General features: G+C 36.1%; 1 protein-coding gene across 4 annotated transcripts in view; it reads right to left on the reverse strand.

Annotated features, from left to right (window-relative positions):
* LOC145662634 (uncharacterized) overlaps positions 1–20407 on the reverse strand; it is a 94422-nt gene that overhangs the window by 51302 nt on the left and 22713 nt on the right. Inside the window, exon 1 of one of the 4 annotated variants that reach the window (XM_081728400.1) lies at positions 4830–5195. The exons of the other annotated variants lie outside the window; for them this stretch is intronic. Coding sequence (XP_081584526.1) covers positions 4830–4919 — 90 coding nt within the window. The 5' untranslated portion in view covers positions 4920–5195. Of the gene's footprint in view, positions 1–4829; positions 5196–20407 lie in introns of those variants that run through there. 4 annotated transcript variants of the gene reach the window in all.

The following is a 20407-nucleotide window of genomic DNA, read 5'->3' on the forward strand; positions in this document are numbered from 1 at the left end:
TTTAAAACATTTTAATGAAAACCAGCGATATGTAACCTTTTAGTTTTACAAGAATTTGTAATTTTTGTTTTTCCCAACATTTGGTGATACATAGAAAAATAATGTAAGTGTACTTGTTTCCTGATTTTATGGTCTTGTAACTCTTGCTGAGAATAGATTATAGACTTAATGAGCTTGGTTGGCACAAAATGAGCCCAGTAGGTCTACCACTGATTAGTTTCTCGCGCGTGTGACAATGTTATCACATCACTATGACGCAATAATGACGTTTGTAAAAGGTAATTAGTATGCTCGGTACAAATGACAAAATGTATAGCTTAGAATTAATAGTTTCAGATTTCTAATTAAATGTGTTTAAATGTATTAGCTGCCTTTGTTCTTCACAATTTTCTTTAAAATTATATATATGGCAATGGGCAATATGTTTGTTCTGTCCCAGAACAACCAAGGTTTCGAATTGAAGGGTGTGAGGCAAAAGCATGTTAACCCACAATGTTACTATTTTAAGAAATTAGAGATTTTCTGCTGCACAATTCATTTTCCAAGTCGGAAAGCTGAATTTTCACATAAGACTATACATGAAGGATTAAACGGACAAGATTAAACGAAGCGGTATGCGTTGCTCTCTATCTGGTGCTGCGTAACTCAGCAATTGAAAATTTGTTGGTTGCCATGTTCTTGCCTCACACCCTTCAATTTTTTAATCACGAGATGCAAACTCGTATTAAAATAGAATTCTAACTTCTAGAATCCTTCTAATTCTAGACTCCAGCAGAATCGAATCAGGGAGCACACAAATTATAAACATACATTTATGAAGTGTGTATTTGTATTATTTCAAAATATAATTTCTTAAAAGTTCAGATGATTTCTAATTATGTATCTGGCATCAGTGAGCTGCTCTATTCAAAAGGGACATTATAAATGTGTCTACAATAGTCTATGAACGTCCAACAGACGATTTTACTTGGACATCCATAGATATACTCTATCTATATCCAAGATATTGATGGACATAAAACGGGCATACTGCGCCTTTTATAGACATTTATGGATATGCAATGCTGTTAAAAGAGGGTTAAACAGTCATTATGAGTTTTCTTATTGAATGTCAAAATCTTGGAATCTCTTCAAGTTAGAGACATGAAATTTGGTATTTGGAGTTGTCATTCAAAATAATTAAACTCGTGCTTCACCGTTTTCTAATCTTTGGCATAGAAGAGATAAAAAAAAAGTGAGAGAAAAAAGTGGGTGTTGCAATTATTATGTCCTTATCTCGTGATCTTTCAATTCAGAGATATGAAATTTGGTATTTTATTACATTCAATAAAAATAATTTATTGTTCCCTCCCTTCCAAGCCTATGACTCATCTGTATATTGCCTCCACACTAAAGACATCTCTTGGAGACAGATATTAGGCAACGCAGCTAACAATAACTATTAACCTGACTGTGAATTATTAGGCGCGTGACTTATAGACTGAGGCGTCCTGGTTTTATAATAAGGGTTATATATGCGTTTCAGAGTAGTTTTGATATTCGATCTAGAAGGGGAGAAAAAAGTGGTGATTGAAAATAATGTATCTATTAAGACGCTCATATCTCGGAACCCCTTACTTTAGAGAGATGAAATTTCGTAGGGGTTTGGAAAAACTGTAGGGGTTTGGAAAAACCAACATTACTGGAAACTTTCCATAAAGACAGTCGACAGGTATTAGAGCCCAAAGGGTAAGAGATAACAAATGGTATGTTGCAATCGACTGAGTGTCCCAAGAATAGATTCCATCTCCTCCATCAACTTTCTTTTCTAACCTGACCTGGCACAAATCAACCATTTCCGCTTTCAATGTTGTGATCACTATAGAACAAAAACTGTAATAGATAGCGAAAAGCAGTTTTCTGAAACCGATTCAGCGTGTCAAGAGTAGAAACCATCCCCACTCTTATCTCTCTACTAAAACTAGAAGGGCAGTCGCGATGGCTCAGTGGTAAAGCGTTCATTTCTGGTGCGCGGGGCCTCTGGTTCAATTACAGCTATCGTCAATTTAGTTTTGTGATGAACAAACACTATGTGAGTGCCGTTCCACTCACTTTCTTTGTTCCATTTTTATCATCCATTTCATTATCGCCGCCTCCTTTAGTTTCGGTAAATAATCGTCGAACGTTGAATTGAAAAATAAAGCCGGAAGTGTGAGAAAACTTACAACTACATCCGGTTTCAACAATGATATCTATACACCAAAACGGTAAGAGATAGTGGGGAATTGATTTCTTAATGGTTTAAGTCCCAAGAATAAGTTTCGTATTGATTTTTCTCATTATTTAAACTGTATCCACGTTTCCGGTATCAACAGTGATCGCCAAAGTGTAGAATTGATTCAGTACATAGAATGGGTTCGATTTTCTACTTTATTCCTTAATTACAACCGGAAGTACTAGTATTACGTTTGGTTTCAATATTGATTTCTATAACGTAATAATTATAACGTAATAATCTTAGAAGATAGCACCAGAAGCAGATTTCTTTCTTTTATATATATATATGGATGCAGTGTCTGGTTTCATCTCTGACCTAGTCCATCTGTTACAACCGGAAGTTAATATATCGATTATTCCAGTTTCAGAATCGAATTCATACAGTTTGGAAGTACTTCAATTATTTTCCTAATGTGAATCGAAACTCACTTTCTTAATAACTGGTGATAGTAATACAATTTCTATATTGTATACGCTGCATCCTTTTCTTCCAAGCAATCAAAAATAAGGTTCTACCCTACGTTCATCCCCATTTTTTTTTTTATTTTTTACAATTTAGTGGATAACTTGAAACAATGAAAAAAAAAAAAGAATGTAGAAAGTGAGCCATATAGTATCTACAAAACGATTTTATATGAACTAATATTTGTTTCCAAGACAGTGGCGGATCTAGAAGTAAAAACTGGTGGGAGGCAGCCACCAGTACCCAGACTATGATAGGTATATCATGAGTTTGCTATACATTTTCATATTATATATATATATATATATATATATATATATATATATATATATATATATATATATATATATATATATATATATATATATATATATATATATATATATAATGTCAATCATTTTTGTCAGTCAAAAAACTGGGGGAGGCAGGACTCCTCTGCCTCGTGCTAGGTTCGCCACTGTTCCAAGATCTTTCGCATAATTTATAAATTTCGAAAGCTACGAAATTCACGAACGGGGAATATGCGTGCGGGCAAAAACCATAGAGCCTTCAATTTGGATACAAATTGATGGTAAAGAATCAATTCAATAGACGCTATTACACTGCAATTATTAAACTGGTAGCTAGTTCTTTAAGGACAACTAGTGCAACACAAAAGAAGAAAACAAAATTCAACTTATAGTAAGCGAAATATATACATATACAGAGTCGGATCCAGAATTTTCTGAACGGGGGTGCACCAATAAGTACCAGTATATTTGAATTAAATTTGAAGTAAGTTTCTAAATGCCTTTAGGCATCTGTGGTATGAATGAGGAATTGCCCTGGAAATGCTCAGGGTCTGGTCCTGGGAATCAAACCCACGACTTTTCGAATGCAAAACCAACGCTTTACCTACTGAGCTACGGCCGCCTTGTAGCGGCATAGTGTTCAGTATATAATTAGCTTGCTGTTTTAGATGAGGAATTTCTTTAATCATGGACTACTTGGAATATGATAGATAGGCCTACTTGTATCGTACACAATTCTTACGGAAGTGTTGCTATTTTCATTGCTTCCTTCTCATTTTACATAATGAATATTTAAAAGAAGGGGAGGTGCACTCCCTAAATTCGGCCCTGTACATTATTTATATATAGTAGCTAGCAATTAATTATTGTGAGACGAGAGGGGGGAGAATTCAAAATATTCATGCCTACTCTATATTCAATTTATGTGAAATTCAATACCAAATAATATTACAATTTGTAAAATAGTTCTGCTATTAATAATTCTACAATTGTATTAGTGTATATAGCCTATATTTTTAAAATGTTAAAGATTCGACATATGCAATATTGAGTGAAATATGCGTGACGGTAAATTATCATGTGTAGTTTTCGAGAAAATCGACAACAATAAAATAAATTAGTTCGTTAGTTCAATAAAACAACGTAAAATAAGGTTTTAAGTGCTAAGATTATATATTTAAAAAAAAAATCTTCTGAGAGAAAGATTTAAAATGTATTAGTGTGGTTCTGCGGACAGAAGTCTTAAACAGTATTTTATTATACATATTATACATGTGCAAAATAACTTGATGTATAATTTTTTTCGTGAAAACTATTTATAAGTGTTCTTGTTTTTATTTTTAAATTGTAAATTAATACAACACACAACAGTTAAGCTGTTTATGTAAATTAAAATTTCTTATTTGTTTTCATAAAAAACGAACATTAACATAACGTAAGTGAACCTGTTTTTGTTTTATAAACATTTACAAGATGCTAATTTCGACATCTATGGCGGCTCTTTGTTTTGTTTCGTAGTGGTTTCTTAACGTTACGTAGGTAGCATTGTAAACATTTGTTCCACGTAATCGCTGCAGGTCAATGCTCCGATTTCTCACTTGAGTGTTTACAATATTTTGATTGCATCTAGATCTTGTTGATTAACAAAAATCAAAATAAAAAAAGGTATAATTGTGTGCTAATCAAACTTGTGACGACCGAAACACGATATTGTGAAATATTATTGTTAGAAACTTGTAGAAAAATCAGAATGCAAAACAGTACAGAATTAATGATCACGAGGCCAGAGAACAGCCTCGGCTGCCTCCAAGTGGACTCACCTGACCGTTGTAGTAGGAATAATAAGAAGGTCGTAACATCGTAGACGCTGTAGGATTTGTTGTGATTGCAGACGGTGGCGGCCACAGCATTACAAAATACGATAAATAGTTGCAAAAATTACTTTGGAAAAGGCACTTCCAAAAGCTAGCTTACGTGGCTGAGAATAACGTTCCAATCCAACACTCGCTCACGAACACAAACATATACCTTTACATACACAGCGACTTTTCTCTCTCCCACTTTTGTCCGACTCAGAAACACGAACGGTACTAACACCGTTTTCTTCTTCGCGAGTTTCCCTTCTTCAACAGCAACTCCCCTCCATTCCCCTGTGACTCTCTTGCTTTGCTGGAAGACTACGTTCCCCCACCTCTTTTTCCTTCGTAATCAAACACAAGAGTTTACTTCCAGTCAGAAGCGCGCATCTAAAGGCTGAATCAAATTATATCACCCATTTTATTAAAAATTTCAATTAAAATTTTTGATATCAACTTCTTTGGTTAGTTGCTTTTGTAATTCTAATCGTAATAAGACAGTTTTAGCGGCCTTCAAATGAGAACAAAAAACATTAAACACTACACAAAGAGAAGACATTTAATTGACTGTTTATATGATCGACGAAATCAACCTAGTTTCACCAACTTTCTCTTTATTCACGCGATTGCTATCATATGACCGATGTCAACGTGTAAAGAGCACAACAACTAGCAGGTAGCAGCGAGTGGATTACCCCCGTTTATTATTTGTTGATTTTTGTTATTAGCCAATTCGATCTTGCAAAATTCTTTTCAAAGGGCGGAATATTGTCTCTGCAACATTGATCGACGAATTAACTTTATTGTATTACAAAAAGTAATGATCAAAACGAAACTTGAATACAGTGCGTGCTACAAACGTTGACGTGTGGCAGTATGAATCCCGTCTAAATATATTATTCTTGAAAAAAGGATGCCATGGTAATCAGGATTTCTTCCTGAAAAGTTTTGTCTGGGGAGGGGTGTAGCAAAATTAAAATGTGAAGGGACTGCAATGACATATTTTTATTAAAGGACGTACATTCTGCAAGAGTGACATGCAATAACCACAATTTAATTTATTTTAGCTCCGGGGGGATTCGCTCCTGCAAGTATACCTGGAAGAAAAACTTATGGTAATTCATTGCCTTCTTTCAAACGCTTTCCCACTGTTTGATTTATGACATATCCAAAAACGAAGAATGTTTCATCCTGTTTCTAAAAATTCACTATGTTAGGATATATCTCCGCAAAATAAAGAAGAAATCCCAGGCGAAGAAGATTCCACTTATCCTCCCTCATAAACCATTGCACTCATATATACTCCTTAGGAGCGATTTCATTTATGGGATATACAGGGTGGTCCGGAAGTGGGCGTACCCCCGTTTAGTTTCAACAGTATAGTGTTTGTTATGGTAGAATGTCTGTACACAGTTACCTTGAAGTAGAGACATGCACGGGCCGAATGTTTCGGCCCGAGCCCAATCCAGCCCGAATGTACCTAGGCCTGGCCCAGCCCGGGGCCGAAAAGTTTTGGAGATTTTCGGCCCGAGCCCGGCCCGGCCCGATAAGTTTTTTTTTAAATTCTTGGCCCAAGCCCAGCCCGGGCCCAATAAATTTTAAAAGTTTCTGGTCCGACCTCGGCCCGATATTAAAAAAAAAAAAAATTAGCTCAAGCCCCAATCTTTCTCAAAATTTAGTATTAAAGTTGACCTAACGCTCAGAAACGTTTTCTAAACTCTGGTTCACAACCTGACGCTTGCCTCCCGAATGGTACCACTGCCTCCTAGAACTTTGCCTGTCATCGAGAGAATAAAAACTCAATTTCCTATAACAAAAATCTAACTTAATTGATTTTTAGCATTAAGTGAAGATGGCAATATTGTTCAGTGACAGGCAAAACTTTCCCACCCCTTCTTGTCATATTTTGGGTTCAGTGAAGGTCAAGGACAGAGCTCAATTTACCGCGCAATGCCTGCAATCCACTATAGTGAAAGTTGAGCCGCTAAGCAACACAAACTGTAAATAGGTATTGCATTATTTTAACATTTTTTGCGGGCACACTTCTTCAACGTTTTGCTTTATTCCAATTATCGTTTAACGAAAGTCAATAATTATTAAAGAATTGCAATTAATCGGCCCAAGTCTGGCCCGACCAGAAGAGAAATCAGTGTCGGCCCGCCCAAGGCCGGCCCGGCCCAAAGAAATAACAGAGTCAGCCCGCCCAAGCCCAACTTCTCCCCTTGTACAGTGGTATTGAAAGTAGATTCCGTTTATATGCAATGAACTTCACAGGGCTGTAATTCTAAAACAACGATATGTAAAGAGTGCGGTTTAAAACATGACACTCGAAGTCATACCTCCTCGATTGAAAAATGTATGTTTCAAACCTCCCCAAGATGTGTGTGACGGATTTCCCAAAGGAACGTAGGGATCCCCTGTAACCTGGTAAGTAATCTCTACGTACCTTTGGAGAATCCCTCATACACATCTTGCGAAGGTTTGAAGAATACATTTTTCAATCGAACAGGTATGACTTTTGAATTACAGCCCTCTGAAGTTCATTTTTCCTACGCTTTCGACTCCTTATAACGCCGAAACTATCCCTCACTGACCAAAGTTCCAGATGACTTTTTTGCTTGTTTCGGTGTCAGGAATCAGCTCCCGAAGTTTGTTCAAATAGTTGCTTACCACCCTATATATATATATAACAAGAAAACAAGAATTGTAGAGTCATGTTTAAGAAAAACTCCCCAGAGCTTATATCTTTAACCTCCATAAAATCTCAGCAAATCAATTCATTTTAAAATTTATTTTATTTATTAAAGTATTACTTAAATTTTTCGGTGTTTTGACAGTGCCCGATTCAGAAAGTCAGAACTAATGTCGCATAAGAGCAGATTGGCTGACCACACATCACCCAGTTGAACGTGCGCCTTCTGGCTAGCTAGATCTTCATTGATTGTAGCACTTTCGTACTTCTTTCTATCTGTTCCTATCTTCTGCTAATTTCATCAATGTTTCAATGTCGTGAAACTAAAGAAATGAAATGAAATATTTTAGTTTAACGTCCCCACGAGTGTACCTTTTAGGCGAAGGCAGGTGAATGATGATGGAAGTTGATGGAATGAGAATGTGGGAGGAAACGAACGTGATGTTGTCCACCACAAACTTACCTGGCCAGTGATCGAATCAGGGACCCCACGATTCAAAGTTAGTATTCTACCATTGAGCCACCGTGTTTTCTCGTGTAATTAAAGAAAACTGAACAAGAGTATGACTTCTTTATTATCTATCTCTTCTGTAATCCTTCTGTACTGAAATAAAATACTAAACTACGTGTCGCAATAGCTAATGAAGGACTCTAGCTAACCATGTGGCTCACATTTTAGATGGTATCGTGTGGTCAGTACATCGGTTTTCAACACAAAATTTCTGATTTCATATCAGTATATATATAGATTACGCTATATAATGCTTACGCTATATTACGCTTAATGTTCGACCCTTTCATATAAAAAGGACTCTGACTCAGAGAAAAAAAAAATCAACTTTCCAGTAGAACCATATGAATATTTCTACTGCTACAGGAAACAGCGACTGACAAATTACATTTTTTTTCCTGAAGAGGGGAAGGGGAAGATGTGCACTTTCACCTACTATGTATTTGCACAAAAACCTCCATAAACCTTCATAGGCCTTTAGGCCCATTTATAACGTCCTATCTCATTACATTCATTTTTGATTTGTGTTATTTTTCTAATAAAGGAGCAAATTTATTTACTTGCTTCTTTGACAGAACAATTATTATCTCAATGATGATTTCAGATTTTCCCCGAGGAGACTTTTAATACACGGGGGTGAGGGGTGAAATAGAATACTGTAAACATACTGGTAACTTGCATTGAGGATGAACTGAGATGGTTTAGGGGAGATTTTGAAGCTCCGGTCGCAATTCTTCCCCAGGCCACTAGAGACCTGCACGGGCCGAATTTTTCGGCCTGAGCCCAATCCAGCCCGAAGGTACCTAGGCCCGGCTCAGCCCGGGCCCGAAAAGTTTTGGAGATTTTCGGCCCGAGCCCGGCCCGGTCCCGATAAGTGTTTTAAAATTCTTGGCCCAAGCTCGGCCCGGGCCCGATAAATTTTAAAAGTTTCATTTTGTTACATTTTTCACGGGCACACTTCTTCAACGTTTGCCTTTATTCTAATTATCGTTTAACGAAAGTCAATAATTATTGCAATTAATCGGCCCCAGCCCCGCCCGACCTGAAGATAAATCAGTGTCGGCCCACCCCAAAGAAATAACAGAGTCGGCCCGCCCAAACCCGGCCCGACCCAAAGGAATAACAGAGTCGGCTCGCCCAAGCCCGGCCCGCGGGCCGGGCCGGTTTTCGGGCCTCGGGCGGAGCCCGGCCCGTGCAGGTCTCTACAGGCCACCCATTCAAATCATTACTGGTTAGCTCTTATGAAGATTTTATTGTTACACCATTGGTTATGGCTAACGCAAGTAAGTGTACGATAGATACGTAGAAGGTACCTACAACATGCTTTCTGATATTTGTTTTTATTCATGAATAGCTAATATAGGAGCGAGACTAATAGTTGCGGACACGTTTCTGGCCTGGGAGACCGGGGCTCGATTTCAGGCAGAAGTCTACGTGGTTTGAATCCACGTTAGGTTATAGGTTCACGTCGCTTATAGTCTCATTGCTAAGAGGGACGCTAAACTCAAAATCAAATCAAATCGGACTCTTCTCGAAATTTCGAGACGAGGCAGATATCGAGACGGACGTTTAAAAATCGAGACGAGACCGAGACCAGATTTTTATTTTGAAACAAGACGAGACGAGACCAAGCCCAGTCTCGGTCTCGTCTCGAATATTAGGATAAATTATTGAAGTTACATTTTTTACTAAAAAGTTCGTTGCGTACTATACATCATTTTTTTTACACAGTTTAGGAATCCTCCTGAGAAAGACATTATTAAAAATATATTGTTGTACTGCAATTGCTCGTGTAAAATAATAATAAATACCAACTTTGTTCTTGAAGCTGGGAATAAGTTTAACGATTGGAAAGAACAAGAATTCCAGAATAGGATAATGTAGGATCAGGAAAGAGGAAAACCATCAGATTAAACCAGAGAATTAACTTAAGTGTCAAGATGTTCAATATTATAAATTGGTTGATTGGTTAAATTGGAATGTAATTTCCCTTTCAACGTCAAAACTATACGAGACGTGGACCTACAGTTTAAGATGGAATCAGAACTATGTAATGTGTTCAAAGTTTTCCATTCTCTCTCACTGAGTTTGTATATACAACACTAGGAAAAACGATTCTTGTAACGAAATTATTACGGCCTCTATATTATTAATATCTTTTGTATTTGTTATAATAAAACAATATATGACAAGTGTTTATTAGATACAATATATTTTTTTTCAATGCATGTTAGAAAACTTTGACAGTTGACTTATGATCAAGTATTATTCCAAAGTTATTGATTTCTGCCCTCTTTTCCGAAATATTACCATCCATCTTAGACTGTAAGCAGAAGAAATGTACCTTTCTTTTGTGGCGCCGATGCCGTAAGGTTTTTCTTTCTTTCTTTTTTTTTTTTTAATTTCCTGTATTCGTACTGAACTATTTGTATATGTTAAAGAGACCATGGTTAACAGCTGAATTTACAAAAGAAGCATGTGAAAGTCGTACTATTTGAATCTTATCAATGCAATCCGAAATAATAACATTTCTGCACGAGTTTCTATACATATTAATATTTCCGTTTATGTTCAGCATTCATGTCTCCCAGGGGAGCCGCGGTGGCTCAGCGGTAGAGCGTTCACCTTTGACGCATGGGGGTCCCTGGTTCGATTCCAGCTCGCGGGAAGTGAGCTTTGTGGTGGACAAATACCGTGTGGGTGGATTTTCTTGGGGTTCTTCCGCCTCTTCTCACTTTCTTTATTCCACCATTTCATTCATTTCTCATCATTACCGTCCTCTTCAGCCTAACCAGCTATAACCCTAGGACGTAAAACTCAAAGATTTCATTTCATTTCATTTCTTCATGTCGCCCCCGAAGCGCATGAAAAACTAAGGACACGGCCATAATATCGTAGCCCCTGAAGCCACCAGTGGTTGGGAGTATGTATGTCACTGTTAGGAGATAAAACACTATAGAAATGTTATCCACTACTTAACAGAATACATTTTTCATATACAATAAATAAATATATTCCAGTAGATTAAAAATCTACCAACTGCATTAGATTGGCAATGAACGGGATGGCTTTTAATGTCATAAAAGTTGTTTTTCGCGATTTTCTCGAAAACTACGCATGAGAATTTACCTAAAGTTCGTCATTTTGTTTATTTCGATATCGTTTGTCGATTGATACAATGTCCTGTGTTTGGACAATATCATAATAAAAGAATTAAAGTTTAAAAGTAGATCACGATTTTGGAAAAAATGAAATCTTGCAGTTTCACGTCCCACCGTTATGCCGGCTAGGCTAAAGGAGACGGTGATGATAAGAAATGAATGAAATGGTGGAATGAAGAAAATGGGAGGAAACGGAAGAACCCCGAAAAAACCTACGCACACACTGTTTGTCCACCACATGGCTCACTTGGAATGAGCTGGGATCGAACCAAAGTCCCCATGCATCAAAAGTGAACGCTCTACCACTAAGCCATCGCGGTCCCGCTTCAGAACCAGGTTCATGTTAATAGCTAGTAACGTGGCTAGTGTCATACAGCACCATTTTTTAAATTTACGGACATAAAAGTTTTATATATATATATATATATATATATATATATATATATATATATATATCGATTTTCTCGAAAACTACACATGAAGATTTACTTATCGATATAATTTTGTTCACTTCTTTGAAATCTATCCATTGGGATATATCTTATCTTTGGGTACTTTTTTCTTTCGTTAAACGCTAAAAATGTGAAAGTTGCGTATCTTGAACTCAGACTTACGTCTTCCACTTCCCAAGACCCACTCAAACTACATGAGGAAAAACAGTGTACGGTACAAAACTATGGTCCTTGCGCATCAAGATCAGCTGCTTTCTCGATTGTGTCTTTTTTACACTCCTCCAACACAATAACAGCTGACTGAGTAAGAATTGGAACCGAGGCCACAAACTTGCTTGTCTGTGTCGTTACTCGTTACACAAGGGTGGGTGGGTACATCTATATAGCTGTGGATGCAGTTAGTATCTTCTTCTGTATGGAAGATGTATCTTATCTTTCCTTTGTCTGTAGATCCCGGAAAATGACGTTGCATAACCATTTTAAGTGTCAATGACCCAGTAAGATTTAAAAAAAAAAAAAAAAAAAAAAAAAGCAACAAGATTTACGAAATACGAAAAAAAAAAAAAAAAAGCATAAGAATTGTGTTCTACAGTTTCCATCGTAGTGTTAGTACAGATATGATTAATCCTGACTACGGATAACACTCGTTGGTATGGGTTCATAGACAGCACTGCGCATTTCAAAATAGCAAGAATATTGTGCAATGAAAAATAATTGTATAGCTATAGTGTGCAGAAGCAGCTTCTGAAAGCACTCAGGCATAATACCCCTTTATTTTAAAGCTTTAATGAGGTATAAATATGTCATTCAAGCTTACAGGAAGTAACCAGTAGAATTGGTTGCAATCACAAACAAAAAGGTGAGGTCGATAAGCGTTTATAAAGGGGTAGTGACGTTGAAGAACAGTTTGCAACCGGTGACTCAGGAGTTCACACTTCAGTAATAGTTATGGAAAGTAAATATTTTTTTTTATGGCAATGAGTAATCTTTGCTTAATTATTCACAACTATTCACTTCTTTTTCTTCTTTTAAATAAAAAATACTGCATAACAAGTAAAGTTTAGTCTGATGAAACAAACTAATTACGTGAGCCCTAGGGTCAGTTTCGCACAAAAAAAAAAAAAAAAAAGCTTGTTTAGGACTCACACAGTGCGGCAATGAAGTTCCTGGACTGATTTCATAAAGTGAAAAATATTACCTGGATGAAGATTATGTTCCTCCATCTGTCTTACGTAGTCACTTGATGCACAACTTTGGTCGTTGGAACAGCAATTGGGAACTGTATTTCTTTGTATTTACAATGTTGGGGAGACGATGGCTCAGTGGTCGAGAGCTTACTTCCGGTGTGTAGGTTTCCTGGTTCGATCCCCTACCAAGGAAATTTGTTGTGGACAACATCGTGTCCGTGGATTTTTCTCTGGATATTCCCTTTTTCCCTCACATTCTCATTCCACCATTTTTTCCATCATTCCTTTACTTGCCTTAATCACTCGTCTGCCTTAGCCTAACAGAAATACTTAATCGTGGGACGTTGAACTAAAATATATCATTTAATTTTTGTATTTACTATGTTTACTTCCAGTCCGACTTCTTTTCACACTGTAACGCTATATTTTTAATTTCTTGCACTGATCCTACCTACATTTCTAATGATATCTTGCCCGTAAGGGGACATGGTAACTAAATAATACCTCTGGTGCAAGAGGGTTGAGTTGAGTTGATTTTGAGTTTTACGTCCCGTTCAGCAGCGAGGCTATATAAGATGTGGACCTACTGATTAACGTGGAATCCGAACCACATGAGCTCCCGCCGGGAATCGAATCCAGGTCTCCCACGCCAAAAGCGTTTACGCTAACCGCTTAGCCACAAAGGAGCTCTCTGTTGCAAGAGGGGTTCCTGGTTCAATCTTCTGCCATATGAGAATCTATTGGGCAACATAGAATATTGAGAGTGTAGTGTTCGATTACTTAAAGAGGGATCCGAAGTAAAATTCCCCAATCGGAAGTCAAATACGAGCCTCAACTGACGCAACGAAGCTAAATATGGCAAATATTTAATGACACGCAAAGATATTGGTTTTACTTTCAATGTTAGAGAACAGGTGAGCATTTAATTTCTTTCACACACATTGGATTTTCGGTTTACATGGTGATACTTGTCTCCACAACATTCTAAATCTACAATCTAATCAACGTGATGATTCACATCTAATAAATCAAACAAGAAGATAATAACATTTAAAAAAAAAAAACTATCTTGAACTATATCAGACGATTTGAGTTCAAGATAATACATCGATTTATTTGCAAAGATATGTGTTATTTCCACATTTCTATTTCTGCATATTTTTTTCTATGCGTGGCCAAGGAATTTTATTCTTCTTGCTAAATCTTGTCTTCATACCCTCTAACACTAAGAATTGGAGAAATTAAGTAACAATGCATGGCGGCAATTTCGCTGATTCGGTATCCTATCTGTGCAAGAAATGGTAGTATTAACGGGGGTATAGTATATTTAGCACAGTTAGAAAATACTAGGTACTTAATGAAACAGTTTTCACTGTCGATATATTCCCCATTGTTAAAGAATACGTCTTCAAATTACTTATGACGTCGTAAGGCTTACGATGAACTGGGAAAGAACGAATTAGTTTATTCAGTAGCAAGTAATACTGCCTAGAAAACTTATTAGATAAATGTTATTATTCACGAGCAATGCATTCAACATTGCCCTTTTCTATTCGGGCTAGCTGACAAGCATGTTTTTGCACTGAAGAATAAGGTTAATGCAAAACAACGGAAAGATGTGAAAGGTATTCAACCTGGATCACACGAAGAACGATTGGGTTGCCTATCTCACATGTACTATAGTAATTTTGCATAAATTTGGACCTTTCTTCCTTAAGTCAAAAATCGATAAACAGCTTCGTACGGGATTAGATCTGTTGAACAAATCAACCACTTTTGGTTTTAATGTTAATCGCCATAGAATAAAACCCGTAACAGAACGAGAAGCGGTTTATTGTAATCAATTAAGCGTCCAAGAGCATGGTTCACATCCACTGTAATTTCTTTACTACCGGAACCGAAACCGAAAGTATTATAAGTCTACTACCAGTTGCGATTTTCACATTAATTGAGAAAATATCATGTAATAAAAATTAAACTTCTTCATATGATTTACACGTCACACTGCTACTTTGGTAAGAATTGTAGTGGTAAATCTATGAAAAAGTTGCAGATTATACGTAGAGGATCGCAAAGACAAAGTTTTTGTTACTGGTGTTATAGGCTGCTGCAGCTTCTTAAAATCAACATGTACGCTACTCGTACCAGTGAATGAACACGTACCAATGATAGAACAGCGCCCCACAAAAACTACTGAAATAATATTCGGAACGCATTTATTGTGACTGTTCCCAACAATTATTCTACTTTTCGAGTGCCATTGGTAGAACTAGTCATAAGATGTCAGTGGAGGAAATTGGATAAAACTAGTATTGCTTATTTTTTTTAAATAAGATTAATGGCGTTACAAACTGAATACACGAAATATAACCTCACTGATATGATTCTGCATAACCATTTATGTTCGCAAGTGAAGCCATGGGGGGGGGGGAGGGAATTTATTCACTGGATTTGCAATTTCAGATCTCACTAATGAATGAATTGATTTCTTTCATTACGAGTATCTCCAATAATCTCCAATAATCTAAGCAAATGTACCTTATTATATAAGTGTACCGTGAGACCAATGTACGAATCCAACAATTGAGGAGCTAGGTTTCTATCCAGTAATTCAAGAGGGATGTTTATTCAATGGTAAATTGGTCCAAGTGAAAGAACAACGTTCGATCAAACCCCTTTTCATGATTTTGCTCAGGTCGCTCGCGTTTATTGTAGCTAGGCGTCATAATCAGATTTTGAATTGGTAGCCTATTCCTCGGTAAGCATTTTGGCATATAGGCCTTATCAATAATTTTTATAGAACCTATTATGTTCTGTAGAACTATAGAGTTTATTCAAACAAGAAAAACTTATAGGCTTACCTTCACAATATTGCTTTCATGTTAAAAGTTAAATCTGTCAGATTGTTTGACTGTAATTACTACATCAAATCATCCAAATGCCAAACGGCTGTATTTAGAGTTACGAATCTTGAGAATAATATGATTGTTAAGCTTAGCTTAGTCTACCTTACAGGCTCGACGTAGACTTATTTATCTCAGCTTGAATACAATCGTGTTGGACGAGAGTCATTTCGACTGGGTATCATTTGTCACTTCCGGAGTACAGCAAAGTCTGTTTTTGGGACCTCTCTTGTTTTCATTATATAATTTATGTATGAATTCAATGACACATTTCAAAATGTTGGTATTATTAAGTTATTGATGTTTGCCAACATTCAAGATTCTGACGACATCAGTTGCCTCCTGCGTGACATAAATCGTTTTTGGACTGACGTGGTACGTAGAAACTCATAATAAACTTTAATAACATTGTGTATTTTTAACAATTTCTTGGAAGAAAATAGTAATAACAAGGTTTATAAAGAAAATATTCCAATACCTTTAAGATCTGATCCACAAATTCAGGATGCAATTTCAAAAGAAACTGATCCTACACCTTCAACATCTGATTTGCAACTTCAGATGCAATCATCAACTACAATTCATGCCCGAGAAGAAGTTTGGAAAGATCGATCATCTCAAGAAACAAAGAAGAAAAATGAGAAAACTGCCATTTGCTATGAACATGCTAAATGAAAAGCGTATCATGAACCCGAAATTAAAGATAAAGAAGAAAAACCGAAATGCGGAAGACAAAATTGTAACAGAAAGCTAGGATGAAGAAAGTTAATACGGTTAGAACTAAGGATGGATATTCAAGGAAGACAATAAAATAATAATAATGATGATAATAAAACACACACACACACACACTTCAACCGGTGATAGATGAATCAGAAATTTCTACGAATGAAAGTGATTTCTCTACGCAAAATATGGATGATAATTGGAGTGTTTTAAGAATTTTTCGTCCAGCGAAGATGAAGGGCGAAGTGTAGATATAATTAATACTGATTACCTTAAGTAACGAAGTTGAAATCAATAAATATGTATGTAGTAGTGAAATATGAAGGTGAATAGTATCCCGGTCTAATGAAACCCAAGAAAGGTAGTTATTTTGCAGTAAGTGCTATGACCATGAATGGAAACAATTGGAAATGGTCAGAGGCAGAAGATAAAATCTGAAAAATTATTTCTAAACTCAAAGTGATTTCAGCAACTACTTCGCATATCTCAGGCACTTATTTTACAGCAGAAATTACTAAGTGCATACAGTAGCAGACCAAAGACATAGTGAACTTCATATTTGACTAGTATACTTTACATAGTTAAACTATGAACCGCTTTTTACTCTATCAAATATAAACTGAGTGTTTGTTTATTCATTGGAGGATAGACTTTCTTTACCAGAAATTAGTGTTCTTTACTTGATATTTTCACTTCGTTTCTTTCAACTTGCTAGGAAAAGATTCTAAATAATGCAGGTGAAATCATATTGCCTACCCTTTGTTTGGAGAGGCATAGGCCATAGTTATTGTTTTTATCATATATAAATGTATAATCTAATCATGGGCGCCGACTACGTGGGTGCACCGGGGCTCCAGCACCCATCCACAAGATCTTTAGTTTAATAGGAACAATATAAAATACATGTTTCTCAATTGCCATTATCAAAAAATAATAAGCAATTAAAACATTTGGATGAAGTTAAAATTTCTAACCTCTAAAACACATTTTTTTTTGTTTTGTTTTGTTTCACATGTGTCTATGTAAAGGTAACCAAGCAACATCTTACCCTCTTCTTTGCCTGTCTCTGGTCTAGTCAAAGGCAGTCCCTACAATAATAATAATAAAAAATGAAACTACCTTGTATATTGTGAATATGATCGAGCACAGCCATTTATGACAGTGTTCATAAAAGATTTTAACTAAAAGGAAATCAATCAAAAGATATCGACACTCCCCTGAAAACATGTAACATGTCCCACCATTGATATGCACCCACATAAATTTTGGAAAGTCGGCGCCGTTGAATCTAATTAAATCCTTTAATCGTAAACTTTTCATTTTAATCGTACATTCACTGGTAAGACTACCCTAATATCGATTATCGCAAAGTGTTGCGTTGACATAAACCACCTGACTCGTAAGCTTTCTTATTCTTTGCTATCGATTTATATAAACAATGGATATGACATGTCCACAGCTCACTTAGGTTTATTTAAGAAAACAAAAATTTGTAAGAGATACATATCATAATACATGTTAAGATTATTAAATGACGTGATTATGCGCTGCATTCTCACCTTATGAGTAATACTAACGTTAATATGTTTATGTGAGATAATAAAAGTGTATTTTAGTGTTAGATAAGATATATAAATATCGAAAGCAGGAAGTCATGTATGATTTAAAAGAAAGATATTTTTATTTCACATACGGTTTAAATGAAATGTCAATATCTAATATAAACATGATGTTAGCAAATTGTAAATAGTTGATTATATCTTTAGATTAGATAAATCACGCACTTTCGTTTATGCATATTGTTTGATTTCTTATATTGTTATATTACCTGTAGTAATATTCTATTTCATGTTAATTACATTAACACTACTTCTGTACATTTTAATGTAAAAGAGTATCTCCGATATTATATTTGCATATAATATCAATAATATAAACATTTCTTCATTAATTAACAAATGAACGCAGTGTTCGTAGATTGAGGTAATTTTTCCTAATCTAGAGAAATTTGGTGAGAAATTTTAGCAAATAAGGTAAAAGGGGTTTATCAAAGGTAAAATCTCAAATTCAGGGAAATAATTAAGTTTAGATCCAGACCGAATTTTATATCCCTATTTTCTTTCTACATTCTATTGGAAATAAGAATCGTTAACTCTAAATTTTCTTCGAAATCCTTCTTTTCGGAGATTTTTGTAAATGACCCATTCCCGAGTCTCGATTCTCATGTCACTATGGAGAGAGAGAGAGAGAGAGAGAGAGAGAAAGAAAGAAGGAAAGAGAGAGATGACAGTTGGAAGAAATGGTTGTGATCTTCGCAATCTTGATTGACCTATGCGCATTAAGACTTGAAGAGTTAATCAAGTAAGGAAGGTAACAGTGTACTGAGGTGGGCTTTCTTTTTAATGAAGGTAAATTGTCGAAGTAATCTCAGAGTAAACCAAAGACGTTGGAAAGTATGACTAGATTATTTTATTTTATTTATATATTTATTTATTAAGTCGTTCCTTCCGCCTTAGCACATTTCTTTATCACATAACAAAATGCACTGTGCAATCATGGGCGGAGTTATGGGGGGAATGGGGGACATTTCCCCCCAACTTTTTGACAAGAAATAAAAATGCCACCTATAAGATGGTCACCTACCAAGACCTCCGAGACCGACCCCCCTCCAATGCCCCCTCTCCCAGCAGACAATTCCTAGCTCCGCCTATGCGTGCAATGTAGGTTCCTGTCACCACAGTATGGTGTGTACTCAGGTTGCGGATCCAGAAGAAGGCCTCTAGATATAGAGGTTCCCTGTGGACATATTGAATAAACAGTCGCAGCAGACGGCAAAGGGTGGAGTTTGGCGTGAGGCTAACAACCTCATCCTGTAAAGAAAGAGCACATTCACAGAATCCTCGGACCAGAATTGATAATTTGGCACAACCTCAGGAAAATAAAAATTGACATGAGATTTGGAAGTGGAATATAAGAAGTCTTTATAGGGCAGGCGCGTTTATATCCGTAACGAGTGAGTTAGAGAAATATAGAATGGACCTAGTAGGAGTTCAGGAAGTTAGATGGAAAAGAAAGGGAGCAGTGAAGTCCGGAAATTTTACGTTCTTTTACGGGAAGGAAATAAAAATCACCAACCAGAAACAGGGTTGTTCGTTCACAAACGAATAATATCAGCAATTAAACGGGTGGAATTTGTTAATGATAGATTTTCGTAATACTTTTATTGAATTTGTTAATGATACCTTAAGGGTTGGTGATGTGATATTATTGTTTTAAATGTACCTGTCCCAACAGAAGATAAGGATGACAATATAAAAGACAATTTTTATGAAGAAGTAGAAGGGTATTTGACGAACTCCCGCGATACCATATAAAAATATTGATAGGGATTTCAATGTGAAGGTAGGAACGAGAGGATATTTTCAAACCGATTACAGGGAATGAAAGTCCGTGTAAGGAAAATAATGACAACGACGTTAGACTTGTGAACTTTGCAACATGCAAAAAACTTATCGTGAAGAGTACAAAATTCGAACGTTCATAAATATACTTGGACCTGATTAGGTGGAAAAAAATACATAATCAAATTGATCACGTTTTAGTAGATAGAAGAAGACAGTCTAGCATAATTGATGTTCGGTCGTTCAGAGGAACTGACTGTGACATTGATCACTATAATGACTGAATTTTGCTCTGCAATAAGCAGAAGAGGAGTGGAAAAATGTCCGAAATACTTTCCGTGGAATGTATATAACCATGAAAATAGACATGGACGAATTTTAAATGTTCCATCCGTCACTATCTTTTCGTTCCTTTAACTTTACAGAAATTCCCTTTCACTTTACGGTGTGCTGATATACCATCCATCTTGAATTTCTCAATAATTTATGAAATAATTTGTTACTTAGAA

The sequence above is a fragment of the Thermobia domestica genome, chromosome 10 (genome assembly GCF_964235325.1).
Source record: "Thermobia domestica chromosome 10, izTheDome1.hap1.1, whole genome shotgun sequence".
Taxonomy (NCBI): Eukaryota; Metazoa; Arthropoda; class Insecta; order Zygentoma; family Lepismatidae; genus Thermobia; species Thermobia domestica.